Genomic DNA, 18139 nt, shown 5'->3' with positions numbered 1-18139 from the left:
CCAGCTACTTCCAAAAAAAATTGGCCATGAAAACCCTATGAATAGCAGTGGAGCATTGTCTGATATAGGGCCTGGAGGATGGTGCAAAAAGACCTGACAGCATTCCACTCTGCTGTACACAGAGTTGCTAGAAGTCGGAATCAACTTGACAGCATTAACAACAACAAAAAAAAGTGTACATTCATCGTCTTCTCTTAATAATTATAATTACTTAGTGCATTATTTTGTATAAAGCAAAGAGCAAGACCATTTTTCTGCTTGATCTCATTTAATCCTTCTAACAACAATTTAAAAAATTATTATTATGCCCATTTTACAAATGAGGAAACTCAGAGAGGTGAAACGACTTGTTTAAAGTTCAACATTCTGGACTTAACTCAAAAACACCTTAGTCTTAAACGTTCTGAAATTGTTTCCTCAACTGAAACCTCACTTCTTCACTCCATTCATACCTATATCCACTGCAACTTGACCTCTACCCTCCCCACTCCACAGAAACTATTCCCATTGAGATCACTAACAACCTCTTATGTTGCCAAAATCAAAGAAAGCTTTTCAGTCCTTATCTTATCAACCCCTCCACTATATTAGTTACTCCTTCATTCTTGCATCTTTCAAATTATCTTACTTTCTTCTCTTTCTTTGCCCTTTCCCTGCTTTAATTATACTGATCACTTCTAAGTCTTAATCTCCAGCTTCAGAAGGACATCCCAAATTGCCTGCTAATCATCTCTACAAGAAAGTTCAAGTCACCTCAAACTTAACATATCCCAAACCGAAATCATTAGCTCCCATCTGCTCTTCCTGCTCTAGTCACTTAGTTAGCAGAGCCAGTAGGACCTCAGTCACCCAAGGTTATAGTAGCTGCCCTCCACTTGTAACTACGCCTTTCCCTTTCATTCACTCCGCAGAGCCAGCTATTCACTCTTTCCTGCTCACTTAACCCCTTAAAATTTATACTTGCTTTTTTTGCCTTAGATAGAAAAAATTTATAATAATTTATAAAATATAAACATTAACATCTAACCAAAACCTAAGTTAGATGTTAATATTTATATGAACTATCAACTAATTGTGGAGTTTGAAGGTTTTATATTTATAGTAAGTAGTCTGTGTTTATTTCAAAGATGAATGATAGCATAGATTTGTGATTAAGTAGAGGATTATAATTTTAAAATAATTAATAGTTTGCCTACCATTTTTTATAACTATTAAAAAAAAAAATCAACACATGGTTTACCACTAGGTTTAAAGTAGTCTTAACTTCGAGATGAGGCTACATTCTGGAACAATTTTCAAATCAACAGGTCTTTTTACTCTATTACTGTTCCTCTCATTCTTAGAGAGCTCATCATTAGCAAGTTATGAGTCTTAATTTCTTGCTGACCAACCATTCTTGGTGACCTTCTCTTTAGCCAAAAATACCTCCTAATTTTTATAAGCCCAATTCCTTACGATGCTCATGTATCTTATTTCTGTTAACTTAAATACAAAGGAAAAGCTAACCTTTCATTGGGTGAAATAATGCAATAGAGAAACTATGTAACCAAGGATTTCTGGAATTCTAGTAAATAGTATCTTGAATGGTGTCTAGATTCCAGCTGTAAACATCTGGTGATGATAGGAATTGACTTGCAAGATGTAGCTTTAGCTACTAAAGTATTTGCCCTTGGTTCTGTCACTATTTAGGATTAACAATAGTACATCCTGGAACAGAGCAATCTACTTTTGTGTGCTTCTTGAAGATTTCTTTTTCTTTGCAAAGAGAAGATTTAAGGTAACTGAAGCTTTCCTGTTACCACAAACAAAACAAATAGTGAATTTTCGCTAATTACTGCAGGATATATACTTTATAACATTAGGAATGTAGACACACTTTACCTGCTATGATTGAGTAAAAAGGCTAAAAAACATTTCATGCCCTTCCTCTTTCCCCAGTCTCCTCAGGGGCACTAGAGTCTATATTCTGGGATGAATTTTCATCACATATTCAATGTTCTCATATGTCTGTATATACGTTTCTTAATCAGAATAAAGTTTATGTAAATAATATTTTTAAAATCCATAGGAAAGCATAACAAAAAGTAAACTATAAAGACCCCAGTGATTTGGCTAAATGATTAGATATAGAGTCTAAAGTATTCACCTATCATCTACTGTTTTTTTTTTTCTTTTACAATTTTGACCATACTTTCTATCAATTCCACTCCCTCTCATTCTCTTCTTTAAGAGCAAAAACAGTTTTAATATATGTATACTTTCAAGGGAGATGCCATATAAAAATTATATCATTTACAGCTAGGATAAATCTTTTGTCAGAAATTAGAAATTAAGCATATAAAGCAATAACTGAAAATTACACAATTAGCAAGGACAATCTGAAACATGTATGATTACCTTGTTTTCTCTTAAGATATGTAATAGCCCCTAAAAATCCTTACAATCTTTGTTTTCGTTCTTATGAAAAAGATTAAGTCCTACATTAAATCTCAAGATCTCATCAATTTGACTATTTTCATAAATACTGTTATTACATCACCAAACACTGAAATATGTATATAACTTTAAAACAGCTTGTGAAATGTCAATCTGCAGGGGCAATTAAGTCTTCCTAAGAATTCAACCAGAAACTAGGGAACTGGGAGAAGAGAGAACACTATGCCTTCAAAATACAGATATTTATAAAAGTAAAATGTGGTAGCAAGATTTTTAAATATCAGAATCTACCATAATGTCTATTGATGCATTAAAATTCTTCTACCTTAATAAACTTAGTGCCACACAAGCTCCTGTGGTCTGGGGAGGGGAAGCAAGTACCTTCTAAAAGATACAAGCAAATAAATAACAACAATGAAAATAGCAGTACTATGCTGAGTCATATTTTTCTATTTTCACTAAAATTTTAGTTACTCTTACAGTCAGAATTGCATTCAGCTATACGTGGCAGAAATATGTCTGAAATTAACCTACCTAAATCAGGTTTTATTTTTCTCATGAAACAAGAAGTCTGTAACGTAAGCAGTCCAGAGCTGGTGTCAGTTACTCAAGAGGGACAAGAAGGGCCAAAGAACTTCCTTCCATCTTTAAAAAGCGTCTCTTCGCCTAAACTTGCTTACCAGTTACCATCCTTCAGTCAATACTATTTTTAAATTGATGAACACAGAAACTAACATTTTAGATGGGTCTCCCACATGAATGCTAAAGTTATCCCAAATGGCTAGAGGTATAAAAAGAGACAGTGAACCAGAGAACACATTCTTTGATAAATGAAGAGGAAGGAACATAAGTATGAAAGAGTTCATCAGTGAGGAGTAAATGTAGTGCAGCCAAACTCCACAAGCCTTGAAAACACAGAGGCTTTTGCATAACAGTGGAGGAATAACAAAGGCAGCATTAAGGACCACTTCTCAACACTGAGTTATATGGGATATGGGAGAATGAGCAATCTTCTCTTGGAAAGGAAGTTTTCTTACAAGAATAATATTCCAGATGGCACAGTAAAAAATTTTGAGAAGATGCAGAGCTGTATCAGGATGACGCAGGGAAGTAAAAATACAGTAAAGAATGGATCTGCCAAATACAATACAGAATTAATATGACATACAAGTTGAAGGAGAGAACAGATAGATAGCAACAGCAACATAAGAGGTGAAAGCTCACAGAAGAAGACAAACTAGGCCTGGACTAGGTCCCATTTCCAGGGGAATCCAAGTTTCTCATAAAAAGGAAGGTTCCTGCCTAAAATTAGCCTTCATGAGTCAGTATATATCTTATGGTAATAAGGATTCATCAGAGACATCATAAAATAATATCAGAGAGTAAAAACCGAAGAAGGCAGAACATCCCTATGCAAGGAGGATAAATAGTGACTCCATAAGAATACAAAACTCTCTTCCTATCAGTTCAGGTATGGAATCACCACATAAGCTAGTATATGGGAATCTGAATATGTGTGTGTCTGAGTATAATAACATCTGACTAAGCAGAATAACAATGATAAATGCTTAAATGTTTAAAAATATATTTATAGATTTATCATAAGTCTAAAAAAAATCTCATTATATTTAGGTAAGCATTAGCTAATAACCGAAGATAAATCATCATGGTTATGGATGGAAGTTCACAGGTATGAGAGTTCAGTAAGTATTTACTCGTTGAATTGTTTTAAAATTTCAAGAGAGTGTACATCCCTATCTTTAATGTCTTCCTGAGAATAGTGCCTGATTGCCATCAACATAAAAACTCTTATCCTATTTACTTTAGGATAATGTAGGATAATGTAGGAATTTACATAAAATAGCTAAATAATAAAATTTTAATCTTTTCCACTTTTTTTGAAAACATGCAGTAGAACTGACATGAAAAGAAACGTGAATAAAAATTCTGAGGATTAATGGGCCGGCCCCGTGGCTTAGCGGTTAAGTGCACGCGCTCCGCTGCTGGCAGCCCGGGTTCGGATCCCGGGCGTGCACTGCTTCTCTGGCCATGCTGGGGCCGCGTCCCACATACTGCAACTGGAAGGATGTGCAGCTATGACATACAACTATCTACTGGGGCTTTGGGGGGAAAAAATAAACTAATAAAATCTTTAAAAAAAAAAAAAAATTCTGAGGATTAAAACCACTTTCAAAAACAAGAAATAAAAAGCATAAAATTGTTTTGGAAAAACAATAATGAGAAATACAAAAAATAAATACAGAAAAATATCAAATAAGGATCATAAAAGAATATATATCAGGAAATGAAGAGTGAAAAGGAAGCAAGACTTTATTTTAAAGCAACAGAAAATTAGAGTTGTATAAGTCACTAGCTAGCTGTGTGAGTCACTAATTATCTCGTGCTTCAGAGACATTATTATATATAAAATGACAGACTGAACAAGATGACACTAATGGATTCTACATTCTCTAATATTTTTATGATTCTATAAATCAAGATAACACAAAACTTACAAATATAAAGAATGATTCTTATACTTATGAATAGTACTTACCCAACAACTATAGGACACTAATACTTAGAACATCATAACCTAAATATTGAATTTGGTAACATTAAAACAGGAATTATATGTCTATAACAACTCTTTTCAAATATAAGAAAAAATATATGAAGCTGTTTAATCATTGAACATTCTTTTTTGACATTTACCATTCTTATTTGAAGGCTAGAATTTGTTTTTCCTAAGATAGTGATCTGGAAGAACGACAGTATAAAATACAATGGCATTAATAAGGAACTTAGAAGACACAGGCAATTAAGTTTAAACTGCAAAATAACATGTAAATATAATTCTTTACTAACACAACAGACTTAAGATAGGACTCCATTCTTATTATTCATAGAAATTATATGTTATACATTAAAATATTAAGGAATTAGTGTATTCCAGGTTACTAACTTAAACCATAAGAATTGATTATAAAATTAGTATTGAACTATAGTTATACATATCATAACGAAAAGCTTTATCAGGTATTGTCACCAATTATCTAATACCTATCAAGAAAAATATTATTTACCTTTGCTGACAGAAATTGAAAATAAGAAGGTAAAATTGTGCTTACCAGCCAGTAAAGAAACTAAAATTTTGAAAACAGAAATCCTAATACCACCACAGATTCTAAACTGAGCAACGCTTCTCCTCAGATATGCAACAAAACTGCACTCTTTTCCTTCCCATGTTTTGAAATAGTAGAAAGCACATATTTTTCTTAAATCTGAGAGGTAATTAAAGGAAACAAATAAAATAAAATGGAAAACAAGCCACTTTCATTTTTTAATGGGCTTGGCTTGGCATCTGAGTGACAGTATTCCTTCAAAAGATTTTGTCTACTGTCATATTCGGAAGTCAAGAAAAACTACTCTTCCCATTTGAAGCAGCAGCATAAAATAGCTGAACTTCTGGACTTTTAGATAATTTCTGGGCCTGGCTAAAGTAGGCCTGACACAGCCTTCCCCCTTACCTGATCTCTTCTGACTTCTGAGGTGGAAGGAGAGGAAGCCTCAGAGCTGTACTTGAAAGCACACATTTTACAGCACTGGGATTCAGAACTAGGCTCCAGCCTACCCTCACAATAGAAACATGTATTTTTCTTCTCCATCTCAAATCTTAGCCAAGAGCTGGTGATGGTGGGCCCACAGAAGTCAATCTGTCCACAGACCTTCCTGCCTGAGCCAAAAGCAAGATAGAAAAGGCACAGATCTGGATCTCCTATTTGATAATGTCTCCCCCTGTTGGCATGGAAGTATACCAGTCAGTTCTGGATTAAAGGAACTGATATATGCAACAAATGTTACTGGTTTACTGAGCAATAAAGAGGAAATCTTCATGCATTAAGTGAAGATCTGTTATTTAAGAAATAAATCTATTTTCTAATTGATTTTTTAAATAAAATAACTTTTTTTCTTCTTTAGGAACTTGAGGTCTTCTGCTTTAGGAACTTAGATCTTGAGATCTCTGAGAAGATATCAAACTTCTAAGCACTCCTTGAAACAAAACCTTGCAAACAGCTGTGTTACAAAGCTTTTCTTAATCCAGTGGTTTTTAATTAATTTTACTGAAGTATAACTTTCCAATGCTTTATAATTCTTCTGATTCAAAAAGAAAGAACCTAAATTATGCACAAATGATCGTTACAGTTTCAATAGAAATAAAAATTAGAAATTTCCTTGCAGCAAGAATGTGTTGAGCTTAACAACACACAATGAGGTGACAGGGCTGGAGAAGCAGTACGGTGTTTGGGATGCTTAAAATCATAAATGTTTAATCTGAAAATAAGGTTCCTATTTTGATAATCTGTTCTACAATAATTTGTTAATTGCTATGTAAATCCTTATTTATTCCTTCATTTTAAAAAAAGAAGGTACTATGCAACTACTACTACGTGCCAGATACCATCTTCAGGTACTGAGCAGAATATTCTTTAAAACAGACCTAAGTTCAAGGAACTTTATGAAAACAAATAAGAAAAATTTAAAAAGAGCAAGAGAAACTTATTGTACAAAAGTCTTACTCAGTAAAACTTTCCTGGGTCACGATTCTGACATAATGTCTTCTCTTTCAAACACTTTGCTTTCTTTTCCAATTTGATGCACTTTAAAAAAAAAATTAAGACTTACCTCTTTGTATAATTTCCTCTATTTTTCTATTCTAAATATATCCACATTTTGATTTTGTCGTCCATAAACCATTTATCTTTATATCACATCCATCAGGGAAAAGCCCAATTTTATATTCTGAGAAACTTTTACAAAATGTTACATTTAATGAAAATAGACAACATGAGTGGGAGCTTCTTATGAGCCAGACATTGTTCTAAACATTTTAGGCGGATTATCTTATTTAATCCTCCACATTAACCCTATAAGATAGGTTCTATTACAAGCTCTAGTTTATAGATGAGAAAACTGAGGCCCAAAAAGGTTAATTAACTTGCCCAAAGTTATATGACCAATAAGTGGCTGACGCACGATTCAAATCCAAGCAACTTCACTCCGGAATCTATGCAATTAACTATTATATTATGCTTCTTGGGTTAGGTCCCTGCTCCACCTCACCAAAAGTATTCTGTTGCCAAAAAGGACTCTCAAAGGATGCATTAGCAATTTATAATTTTGTCTTTCTGCTATAGGTTGATATACTCAAGAAACAATGCATATTGACTCTTAATATTCTTTCCTTGGACTCATTTTAAACATCTAAATTATATTGTATTTTTACACCTACATAAATTTACTTATATTTTCCTATCTTCCTCTCTTATTTCCTGTTTGGTTCTATTCATTTATTCTTTCAATATTCATTGAACATTCACTAGATGCCTGGCATATAAATTCACAAAAAATTATATATTTCTGTATAAAATCACAAAACTTTAAATCTGGAAACAATCTTGGAGATAAAATAAATCAAAATTAATGTTTACAGTCAAGGAATATAAAATCTAGAGAAGCTAGATTTCTTGTTTCTTGGTCTAGCCCAGAGAAAAGCTAATTCAAATATTTCTCCTGTGATCATCTGTACCCCATGGTTTTGCTCTTCACAACCAGAAAAATTTGATATCATCTAGATACCTCACGAGGCAGTCTTTCAGATCACTTATAAATATAATAAACACAATGGATGTTGTAGTGTGCTAGGGCTGCTGTAACAAAGTACCACAAACTAGGTGGCTTAAGACAACAGAAATTTATTTTTTCAAAGTTCTGGAGACTGGAAGTCTGAAATCAAGGTGTTGGCAGGGCCATGCTCCCTCCAAAACTTCTAGGGGAGGATCCTTCCTTACCTCTTATAGCTTCTGGCAGCCCCAGGCAATCCTTTGCTTGTGGCATAACTCCAATCTCTGTCTCTGACTTCACATGGCTGCATTCCCTGTACATAAGTCTCTCTTCTCTTCTTATAAGGACACCAGTCATCCTGGATTAGAGCCTACCCTAACAACCTCATCTTAACTTGATCACATCTACAGACCATATTTCCAAATAAGGTCATATTTACAGGTATTGGGTGAGAGGATTTCAACACCTCTTTCTGAGGGATAAAATTTAACCCATAACAGATATGATCATTAACTGCTGAGTAATTATACTTGATCTTTATACTTTTCCAGTTAAATAAATACCTATTTATTCCCACTCTTGGATTTCTGATTTTAAACCTTTACTTGGGCCATGCTAAAAGCATATTTCCCATTCAACGGTGACTTAATTTGTAGCAATCCTCGGTAAAAAGAACACTGTCGAAGTCTTTTCTAAAACCTAAGTAGATTATTTTATATACCCTATTACCTTCATATAAAAGAACTCAAGAATAATCAGTCAGGAACGATTTCTTCCTTAGAAAAAGTTCCCTTTCCCCTAGCAGGTTATTTTATTTAAGTATCTGATGACTCTATTTGTTATTAAGAATTCGATATTCAAAAAACATTTACTGAGCCTCCCCTATGTGCCAAGTACTGCTCAAGGCCCAGGAAACAGTAGTAAACAAAATGCAAGCACCTGGCTTCTTGGATCTACAGTTTTGGGGGTTAGCAGGGATTACAGGGGAAGAAAATACATACTAAAAACATACATACATACACACACAAATACTATAATCAAATGAGTTAATACATATAAATACACATATTAAAATATTTAATGCACAAAAATGCTTAAAGAAACGTACCACATAATAAATGTTAGCCAACAAAACAGTACTAGCAGTAGTAGTAAAAATACTAAAAGTAAGTGCTATGTAAGAAGTGAAAAAGGGCAATAGGATAAATAATGATGGCAGGGGGTAGAGGTATAATTTGAGAGCCCATTATAGCTAGAGTAATCAGAGAAAGATCTCAAAGGAGTGACATTTGAGATGAAATGATGAAAAGAAGGCAGTCTGTCATATGAAGAACTAGGGAAAGAGTATTAAGGAGGGAGGAAACAGAAAGGCACTGAGATGAGAAGCTTGGTATTCTCAAAGGGCAGTAAGATCAGAAAGGGCAAGTGTGGCAGATGAGAAGGAGTGGTAGGCTATGCCAGGGGGAGGCAGGCAGGCATAAGACCACGTAGTTTAGGCCATGATAAGGAATTTTATTCTAATTACATTGGGATGCTCCAGGAGAGTCATAAGCAGGAACTATATAAGATCATATTGCGATCCCTCTAGTTACTGTGTAGAAAATAAAACGTAGGAAGGGCAAGGGAGGCAGATGGTAGTCTGGCTGAAGCAGCCCAGGCCACAACTTGTGGTGTGTTTTATTAGGAGATGCTGATAAGAGGCTGGATTTGGGATATATTTTGGAGGTAAAAACAACACAACTTGCTGATGGAGTAGATGTAAGATTTGGGAAAGACTGAACACAAGGGTGATTCCCAAGATTTTAGCTGAAACTGCTGACTCAAGGTGACGCCATTAACTATGAAGTGGAATACCGTGAGAGTGGCAGATTAGAGGGTTCTGACAGTTAAATTTGAGATTATCAGTCTAATTACTAAATGAAATGATCAAATTCTAAGCCAGTCTTTATAAATAAAGTTCACTGTAAGCGTGTCTTATTCATGCAAATGAACTGTCATACCTTATATATATGAAAGCAGATAAAACAAAAAGTTTAAAATGATACGAATAACTAAAGCATTATTTTTGCATATTCAAGAACTAAGTTGCAGGATGATGACTTTTGGTAGACAAGTTTAAAATAGAAAACCTTCACATATAAATTTCAAAACTGTATGCATCTATTTAATTTTATTTTTAAAACATAAGGTGAAAAATATCTCTATTTCAGAAATTTGGTTCTCTAACACTGAGCTCCACCTGCTGGTAACTTCTAATCTTTAGATATTACACCATGACAAAGAATTAACATGTTAGTAGAACACAGATAGCCTCCAACATAAATATACCAAAAAACCACATTTAGGAGACATCATGGTAACTTTTCCTTTCTGTATAACTACCATTTACTGAGTTTAGCTATATGCCAGGCACAGTGCTAAACATTTTTATAAACACATCTCATTAATTTTCAAAACAATTCTATGAGGTGTCGACGACTTGCCATATTTTACCAATAAGGAAATTTATCTCAGAGAGGTCATGTGACTTTGTGTATGGTCATATATTTAATAGTATAGAGAGGATTTGAATTAAGTTCTCTCTTACTACAAATCTGTTGGCTTTAGCAAACAAGCAACAGTGCTTGGGTAGAATTTAAACTATAATGTCAGAAAATTTTGAGTGTGAATCTGCCATTCTCATTCTCATCAAATTCCTTAATCTCTACAAGCTTCAGTGTTCTCACCTGAACTAACTCCTTCCTTACAGCACTGTTTGCAAGTAATAATATATATATATATATTTTTTTTTTGTGAGGAAGATCAGTCCTGAGCTAACATCCATGCTAATCCTCCTCTTTTTGCTGAGGAAGACCGGCTCTGAGCTAACATCTATTGCCAATCCTCCTCCTTTTTTCTTTTTTCCCCAAAGCCACAGTAGATAGCTGTATGTCATAGTTGCACATCCTTCTAGTTGCTGTATGTGGGATGTGGCCTCAGCATGGCCGGAGAAGCAGTGTGTCAGTGCGCGCCCAGGATCCGAACCCGGGCTGCCAGTAGCAGAGCGTGTGCACTTAACCACTAAGCCATAGGGCCGGCCCACAAGTTATAATATTTTATATGTCTAGCACAAAATCAGTTCCTTATCTTAGTAATTTTCCTTAAATGACACATTAGAGCAACTTAACATATGAGGTTTTATACTGCCAAATGTTAGTGAATCAAATTAAGTGTCTCTTTTGGGAAATTTTAAATTTTGAATTGTAATAGATACTAAAAAATTTGTTTAGAAAAATCCTCCCACCAAAATGGAACATGTTTCACTCTTTGCTTATATTTAAAATCTATAGCAAGAGTGATTATACATAAAGCAAACAAAAAAAATCTACAAAGTAAAATTAAGAATAACCAACTAGAAAATAGGGAGACATCAATAAGTACAATATATCATGAAAATTGTAAACAAAAGTTGAAGTTTAACACTGAAAATTTCCCTTTAATCATCAGTAATATTTTTTAATCCTAACAAGGGACAAGCTTTGAATAATTTTATGGAGGTTAGGTTTTCACAAACATACAAAAATTATTTTTAATATATAAAATATTTCCAATAATTTTCAAAGAAAATATAAACTTTTTAAAAATAAGCTAATAAATTAACTAGTAAATCCTTCTAATCTTATAGATCCACCTTCAAACAAATATAGAAAATCTGCAATTGAGAACTCTTCACAGGGAATATAATTATCCACTGCACATCCAAACTGCAGCTGAGAAAATGGTACTAAGAGAATCATTAAAAGCACATCCAGTTCGTCCATTATTCTAAGCCTAGATTACATTCTTCGGTAAAATCAATTTATAGACAGCTGTATTCTTAGATCTCCACAGAACTGATTTTGCTGTTATGGCCTGCACTTTCCCTGAGGGATTCTAGATTCTGCAAGAGATGGCCTTATGAATCTCCTTCTTGCATTAGCTGTAATGATATTGTCAAGGCCACTGTCACCACAAAAGTCAGTGTTAAAGCCTCCAGAAAGAAATTCTATCAGAGCTAAATACAATGAAAAGCTTTGCTTCCCTGCAATGTGACATGCTTTGTTTTATTTAATAGTAAGTGCTATATAACTTTATCTCCTTTTCATTTTGACCTTTGGGAAGCTTAGAGAGAAAATAATAGCTCTAATATAGTATCTTTACATGCTGTGATCTACATAGTTTTTCCCCTAGTCTTGATATCCTGTTGCTATTTTTCCTGATTCTGATTTTATTTTCTATTTATATTACAATTTTGCTGAATTTTGTTATCATTAGCTACCTCAAATACTCTGGGGACTAAGGCAGAAAATGAATGAATGAATGAGTAGATGAATACAAGCATATAAACTAGCAAATATTAAATCTGTACAAAAAGCCTTTCAATGTGAAGTTTACAAATTCCAAGAGCTAACAGGTTCTTCCCTAAAAATTTAAAACAAAAGCCTGATTACCTAGAATTGGTGACATCATGCTCCCTGCCATCTTTAGAACTAGACATGGTCATTCTACTGGGCTGCCTTTCTTCGAAGTGATACAGCTGAAGCTTAAACCATCAGCTCTTTTTCACTTACTGTCTATCAGCTGAAGGACTCTAAGGATAACTGGAAGGACAGAGGAAGATTCCCTTGTGTTCTTTGGTTTTTAGCATTCTAATCTCGTGTCACATTGTACAGGTGCTCAGCAAGAAGTCAAAGCTGTCTCTGACTTTCTGACTTGGGAGATGGAAAAAACACAACATCCCTAAAAATCACCCAAGAAGCCAATAAGAAATGGTAGACAAAAATTAAATTAGGCTTTCAAATTCCTATGGAGAACAAAAGGCCAGTGTTTTTTCACAGTATGGCTAGCCCACGTTAGTTTTACTTCTCATATACCAAATATCTTAAGTATCTGCATAAACTACTCCATCACCTTTAAAGCATGGTATATCTTTCAAAATAGAAATAATTATGATTTAATTCCCAGCACAATTTTCAAAGTTATAATGAGCAACTTCTAAATTAAAAATGAGCCCTCTAAAGTGTATGCTGTCATCAAAGGCTAGAAAGTACATAGGTATTAATTTGTCTCAGTGAGTTAAATAGCTAGTGAAAAGTCAAAATCAACATGTTTGTATAGCATATCTATATCATTAGATATTCTTTGAAATAAAAAAAAGAAACCTCATGAATTTTCATTATTATCGAAAGAGGCTGGCAAAGAATCTTTCTAATTAAATACATTTTTAATACACTAAGACAATTATACAAATAAAAGATGATATAAAATACTCATTGTATCATACTAGAAACTGCTACTGATCAAAATGTAGAATCCCATGTTCAATTAATTTCCATTAGTTTTAAATTCAGGAATTAAATCCTGGAAAACATGACCAAATATCATATGAAATTGATTATACTTACAGAAAAAGTCTATGTAATTCTATTATGCACAAAGGGAGGACAAAAAAGGATCTCAGTAAGTTTTCATGATGATCTGAATTTCATCTTATGTCATCCAACCATGAGTGAACATGATAGAGTTATCTAGCAATTTTTTTTATAATTATACATCTGCACTGGAGAATAATAAATGGCAAAGACTATGTGTATATATATATAGGACCTTCTTTGGGCTGAGTATTCTTCTCTCTTAGTCTATCTGAATATTCTTGTTTCTTAACTATCCTGTTTTAAACGATCTAACCTTCCAGTTGTTCAAATGTTATGTTTCTAATATCATCAGCATGATAGCATTAATCCAAGTTTCAAAATGAAGGCAGATAAAAGGATCTGAATTTGTTTATCTTCTTCTTGTAGCCCCCTGCAACATCTACCATGTTGTTAAATAACAGAAGTGTAACCCATGATTCTTTCTGATTGAGTTGTTTCTCCTCCCAAGGATTAAATGATTTTTAAGCAACTTTGAGAACTTATCAGGAAGAATTAGCCTCTACTCTAAAAGATCTCTAGATATACTCTGCCAGAGAAAACTTTTCCTTAGTCTAAGATCTTATCATTCATCTGCGATTTGCAAAGTAAACCCATGATTTTAAAAATTAACAGTTGAGTCTTAATCTTTTAAAGATTAACACTGAGGAATAATTTTCTGCAGAACACTATAAAAAAAGAGAAAATTTATTAGGATTTAAAATTCTTTCATTAGGCACCAAATGAAGCAATAAATCATAATATTCACATATTCTCTTTATGAAATCTTTCAATTAAAGAGAGTAATATGTCATAATAATTTTCAAAATTCAAGACAAAAGACTTTGGAGATAAAAATATATAAATCCTTCTCCACATGCAAGGTCCAATATCTACCCAAAATTTAAGCCAAAAAATAACAACATCTTTACCCATAAATTTTAAGACAGATACCATTCAGCTTAATAGGGGAATTAGCAAATAAATTGTAGAGGCTGGAATAACTTTTTTCAGGTAGAAGGAAACTAAATTATTTAAAAATTTTTAAAGGAATGTCCTGAACATGTTTTACAATGGTTTATACGCCAAGCAGTCGCTTTTGATTGATTTATTTTTAATGGGTACAAATACAAAACTACAGTATAGCAGTAAAGGAAGAACTGTACTCATTTATCAATAGAAATTTTTTAGCAATTTTATTATTCACAATTAATATGACAAATTAGCCATGTATCTAAATCTTTTTTTCTTCTTCCAATGACTAAATTTCTCCTCTATCTTTTCTAACAATGTATCTGCATTAACCTACATTATAAGAGTCTAAAGTTTTCTAAAAATTTTTAATTAACATAAAATGAATTCCAGTTAATACTATGTCTATCAGTTAAGTAAACAGTTAATCTTTAAAAAATCATAAGAAGAAAATCTAATTAGTATGTGATTAATAGTGAAATTGTTGTTATAAATTAAAATGTTTTATTACATTTAATCCTTTTGGTGTGAACTTGAATAAGTCACTTAACTTCTCTACTTTCAGTTTTCATCTTTACCTTGAGTGGTATTGCAGTATTCCCAATTTCCTTGCAAACGTAGATTTGGGAGTCATCAATTGATGTTTAAATCATGATGAGAGGAAAAAAAGCCCACAGATAGATGGTTACAAAGAAAAGAACAAGACTGAAGGCCAAAGGCTGAAGGCTAAAGCCTGAGGAATTATTAATGATCAGTTTCATCATAGCACTTAACTCATGTTTTCTTGTTAATCAACTGTTTATTGCAATTTTCTGCCTGCTGCGTGTAGATCTATGAGTGCCAAGACTTTGTCTATTACTCCAGGATGTCTCTATCTATGGCATACAACAGATATTCATAAGAGTTGGTTAATTGTGTTTAACTAGAAGGCGGAGGAGGAAAGGGGAAAAATGGGCAGAGCTGGAAGAAACAAAACAGAAGAGGAAACAGAGAAATGGAGAGGAGAGGGGAAAGATAAGGGACAGAAACCAAATGTGTATGAAGCACCTTCCTATGTCTGGGCTCTGTAAGGTACCTGTGTCTTTGCACTCATTCATTTAGTCCTGATAACAATCCTGTGAGGTGCACATTATGAACCTCATGCTACAGATGAAGAAACTCAGGTTTAGGGGGTAAAAATTCACCGAAAGGCAATTAAACCCAGGATGATTTGACTCAAATTCCTACATTTTCTCCACCTTGGCCGGCTGCTAAAAAGGGAGCCTTTAAATAACACTGACAGAAAGGGATCAAAGGGGTAGGAAAAAAACAGATTTCAACTGATAGAATGAATAAAATATGATATTACATAAATTGACAACAAGGAGAGTTATTTTTAAAAGGTAATATGAGCATTAAAAGCTATTAATTGAATTTTCCATAATTGCAAACTTAAAGAAAAATGTTATTTTAGGAATGAATAATCATAAAATATAATGGTTTTTAGGGATTTTTTTCTTCCATTTAAATTAAACCATAAAAGAAAACTGGCATTAAAATAATGTGATTATAAGCGATATTTCTGTAAAAATTGCTTTATGCAAAATTTTAAACAAACTTTAATTATGTAGGAGAAGGAAAAAAGTGAGCTTCGAGTAGTTAAACTAATAACACTAAAAGTTTTCTTTAAAAAAATTATCTAGTCAACCCTACTGATGTCAGCAATACATAAGTTAATTATGTGATACTTTGTTTAAAAAATATTTTGTAATGTATTATGGCTAAAGGACAACAATACTTCAAAAACAGAGTAGATCCCAAACACGCATACTAAAAATTAACAGCATACCTTTTTAAAAGAAAAGATTTATGCTTAATGAAAAATAGTATCAAGACTAAGGACTAAAGACTAGCAGAGAAATAAGCACCCACATATTAGCTATATAAAAGACAACAGTAGTTTACTAAGCCGCAGGCACTGTTCCATGTGCTTTAAATTCGTATCGTAACCACTCCTCAAAACAAACCCAAGAGAAGGTAAAACTGTAATACACATCGGGAAATGAGGGCAAGAAAAGTCCCGTAACTTGCCTAACATCGCGATTAAGTGGTAGAGCAGGGACACACATCCAAGCAGCCTGGCTCTGCAGCTGGAGCTCTCTCTAGACTGATGACTATTGCAATCACTTATTAGTCATTATCTCTGTAACTACTTGAGATTTTGTCACTCTGTTAGAATACTACTGCCACAATTATTTAAAAAGTGAGAAATATTTGATAGACACTAACCTTAACATTTAAACTATTTTTTAAACTGAGTAGCATCAATTATAACCTGCCAATAGATATTTTGAAATTTTGTACCTATTCATTCCCTCTATAAACATTTGCTGAATGTATTTCCAGGTACTGCTAGGAACCTAAACTATTTTTTAATGTTTTAACTTATGGATACATACAATTCAAATTGCAGCCAACTTTCAATTAATTGTTAAATCAATTACTTCTGCTCCATCTCCCCCACCAAACCCTATGGCAGGGTCTAAATCTATTTTATCTTTGACCCGCCCTTCCCACAAAACCTCAGTACATGATATTCATGTAGTAAGTAATCATTAAACACTTGCTGAATCCCAAATGACTGAATGAATCTGAGTGACTAATGCTTTTTCTTTGCATTAATCATAGTAAATACTTAATTCTTGCCTAACTTTACTTACTCCTTTTATTACATTCTTAACTCCTAGCCAGTTAGCTTGTGCTAAGATATTAAAGACATTTGAAATATACACACACGTGTGTGTATATATATATATAAATGAAAATGAAAAGTAGCTTCTCATTTGTTTTGTAGTATATACACGTATACATATACATACACATATATAAATGAGAAAGTTACTTTTCACTTACCAGTTACTTGATTTGGCCTAAATATCCACTGCATATGCATATGAATATGAGCACAGATAATAGTTAAAACATAAATTGAAAACATTTTGAAATTTTAAGAGTGTTTTTTTCCCCTGATACTGAAAATATTGTGGCCTAACGCAAAAGAACATCCCTGGCACCATCCATTAACTAGCCTGTAATGTGAAATGACTTCATTTGTATGAACCAAAGAAAAGTGAATATTTAAAGGAATCTTTTTTTAATTGAGATATAATTGACATATAACATTATATTAGTTTCAGGTATACAATATAATGATTTTATATTTGTACATATTGTGCAATGATCACCACAATAAGTCTAGTTAACGTTCATCACCACACATAGCTACAAAAATTTTTTTTCTTGTGATAAGAACTTTTAAGATCTACACTCTTAGCAACTTTCAAATATATAATAGAGTATTATTAACTATACTATATATCATGATGTACATTACATCTCCAGGACTTATTCATTTTATAATTGCAAGTTTGTACCTTCACCCATTTTGTCCACACCCTAGCCCACCTCTGACAACCACCAATCTGTTCTCTGTTATCTATGAGTTCAGTTGTTTTGTTTTAAGATTCCACATATAAGTGAGATCACACAGTTTTTGTCTTTCTCTGTCTGACTTATTTCACCTAGCATAATGCCCTCAAGGACCATTGAGGGCATTGTTGTCACAAATGACAAGATTTCATTTTTTTTTCCATGAGGGAGATTGACCCTGAGCTAACATCTGCAGCAAATCTTCCTCT

The 18139-nt window shown here is 33.2% G+C and overlaps 1 protein-coding gene across 14 annotated transcripts in view; it reads right to left on the bottom strand.

The window, feature by feature from the left end:
- FER (FER tyrosine kinase) overlaps positions 1-18139 on the bottom strand; it is a 438558-nt gene that overhangs the window by 269878 nt on the left and 150541 nt on the right. Inside the window, exon 1 of one of the 14 annotated variants that reach the window (XM_058538258.1) lies at positions 5967-6150. The exons of 12 other annotated variants lie outside the window; for them this stretch is intronic. In XM_058538258.1, coding sequence (XP_058394241.1) covers positions 5967-6104 — 138 coding nt within the window. In that variant the 5' untranslated portion in view covers positions 6105-6150. Of the gene's footprint in view, positions 1-5966; positions 6151-7144; positions 7240-18139 lie in introns of those variants that run through there. One more of the 14 variants, XM_058538277.1, reaches the window with a different exon arrangement.

This window comes from Diceros bicornis, chromosome 1 (genome assembly GCF_020826845.1).
Source record: "Diceros bicornis minor isolate mBicDic1 chromosome 1, mDicBic1.mat.cur, whole genome shotgun sequence".
Lineage (NCBI taxonomy): Eukaryota > Metazoa > Chordata > Mammalia > Perissodactyla > Rhinocerotidae > Diceros > Diceros bicornis.
This window is presented reverse-complemented; position numbering and strand designations above follow the sequence as displayed.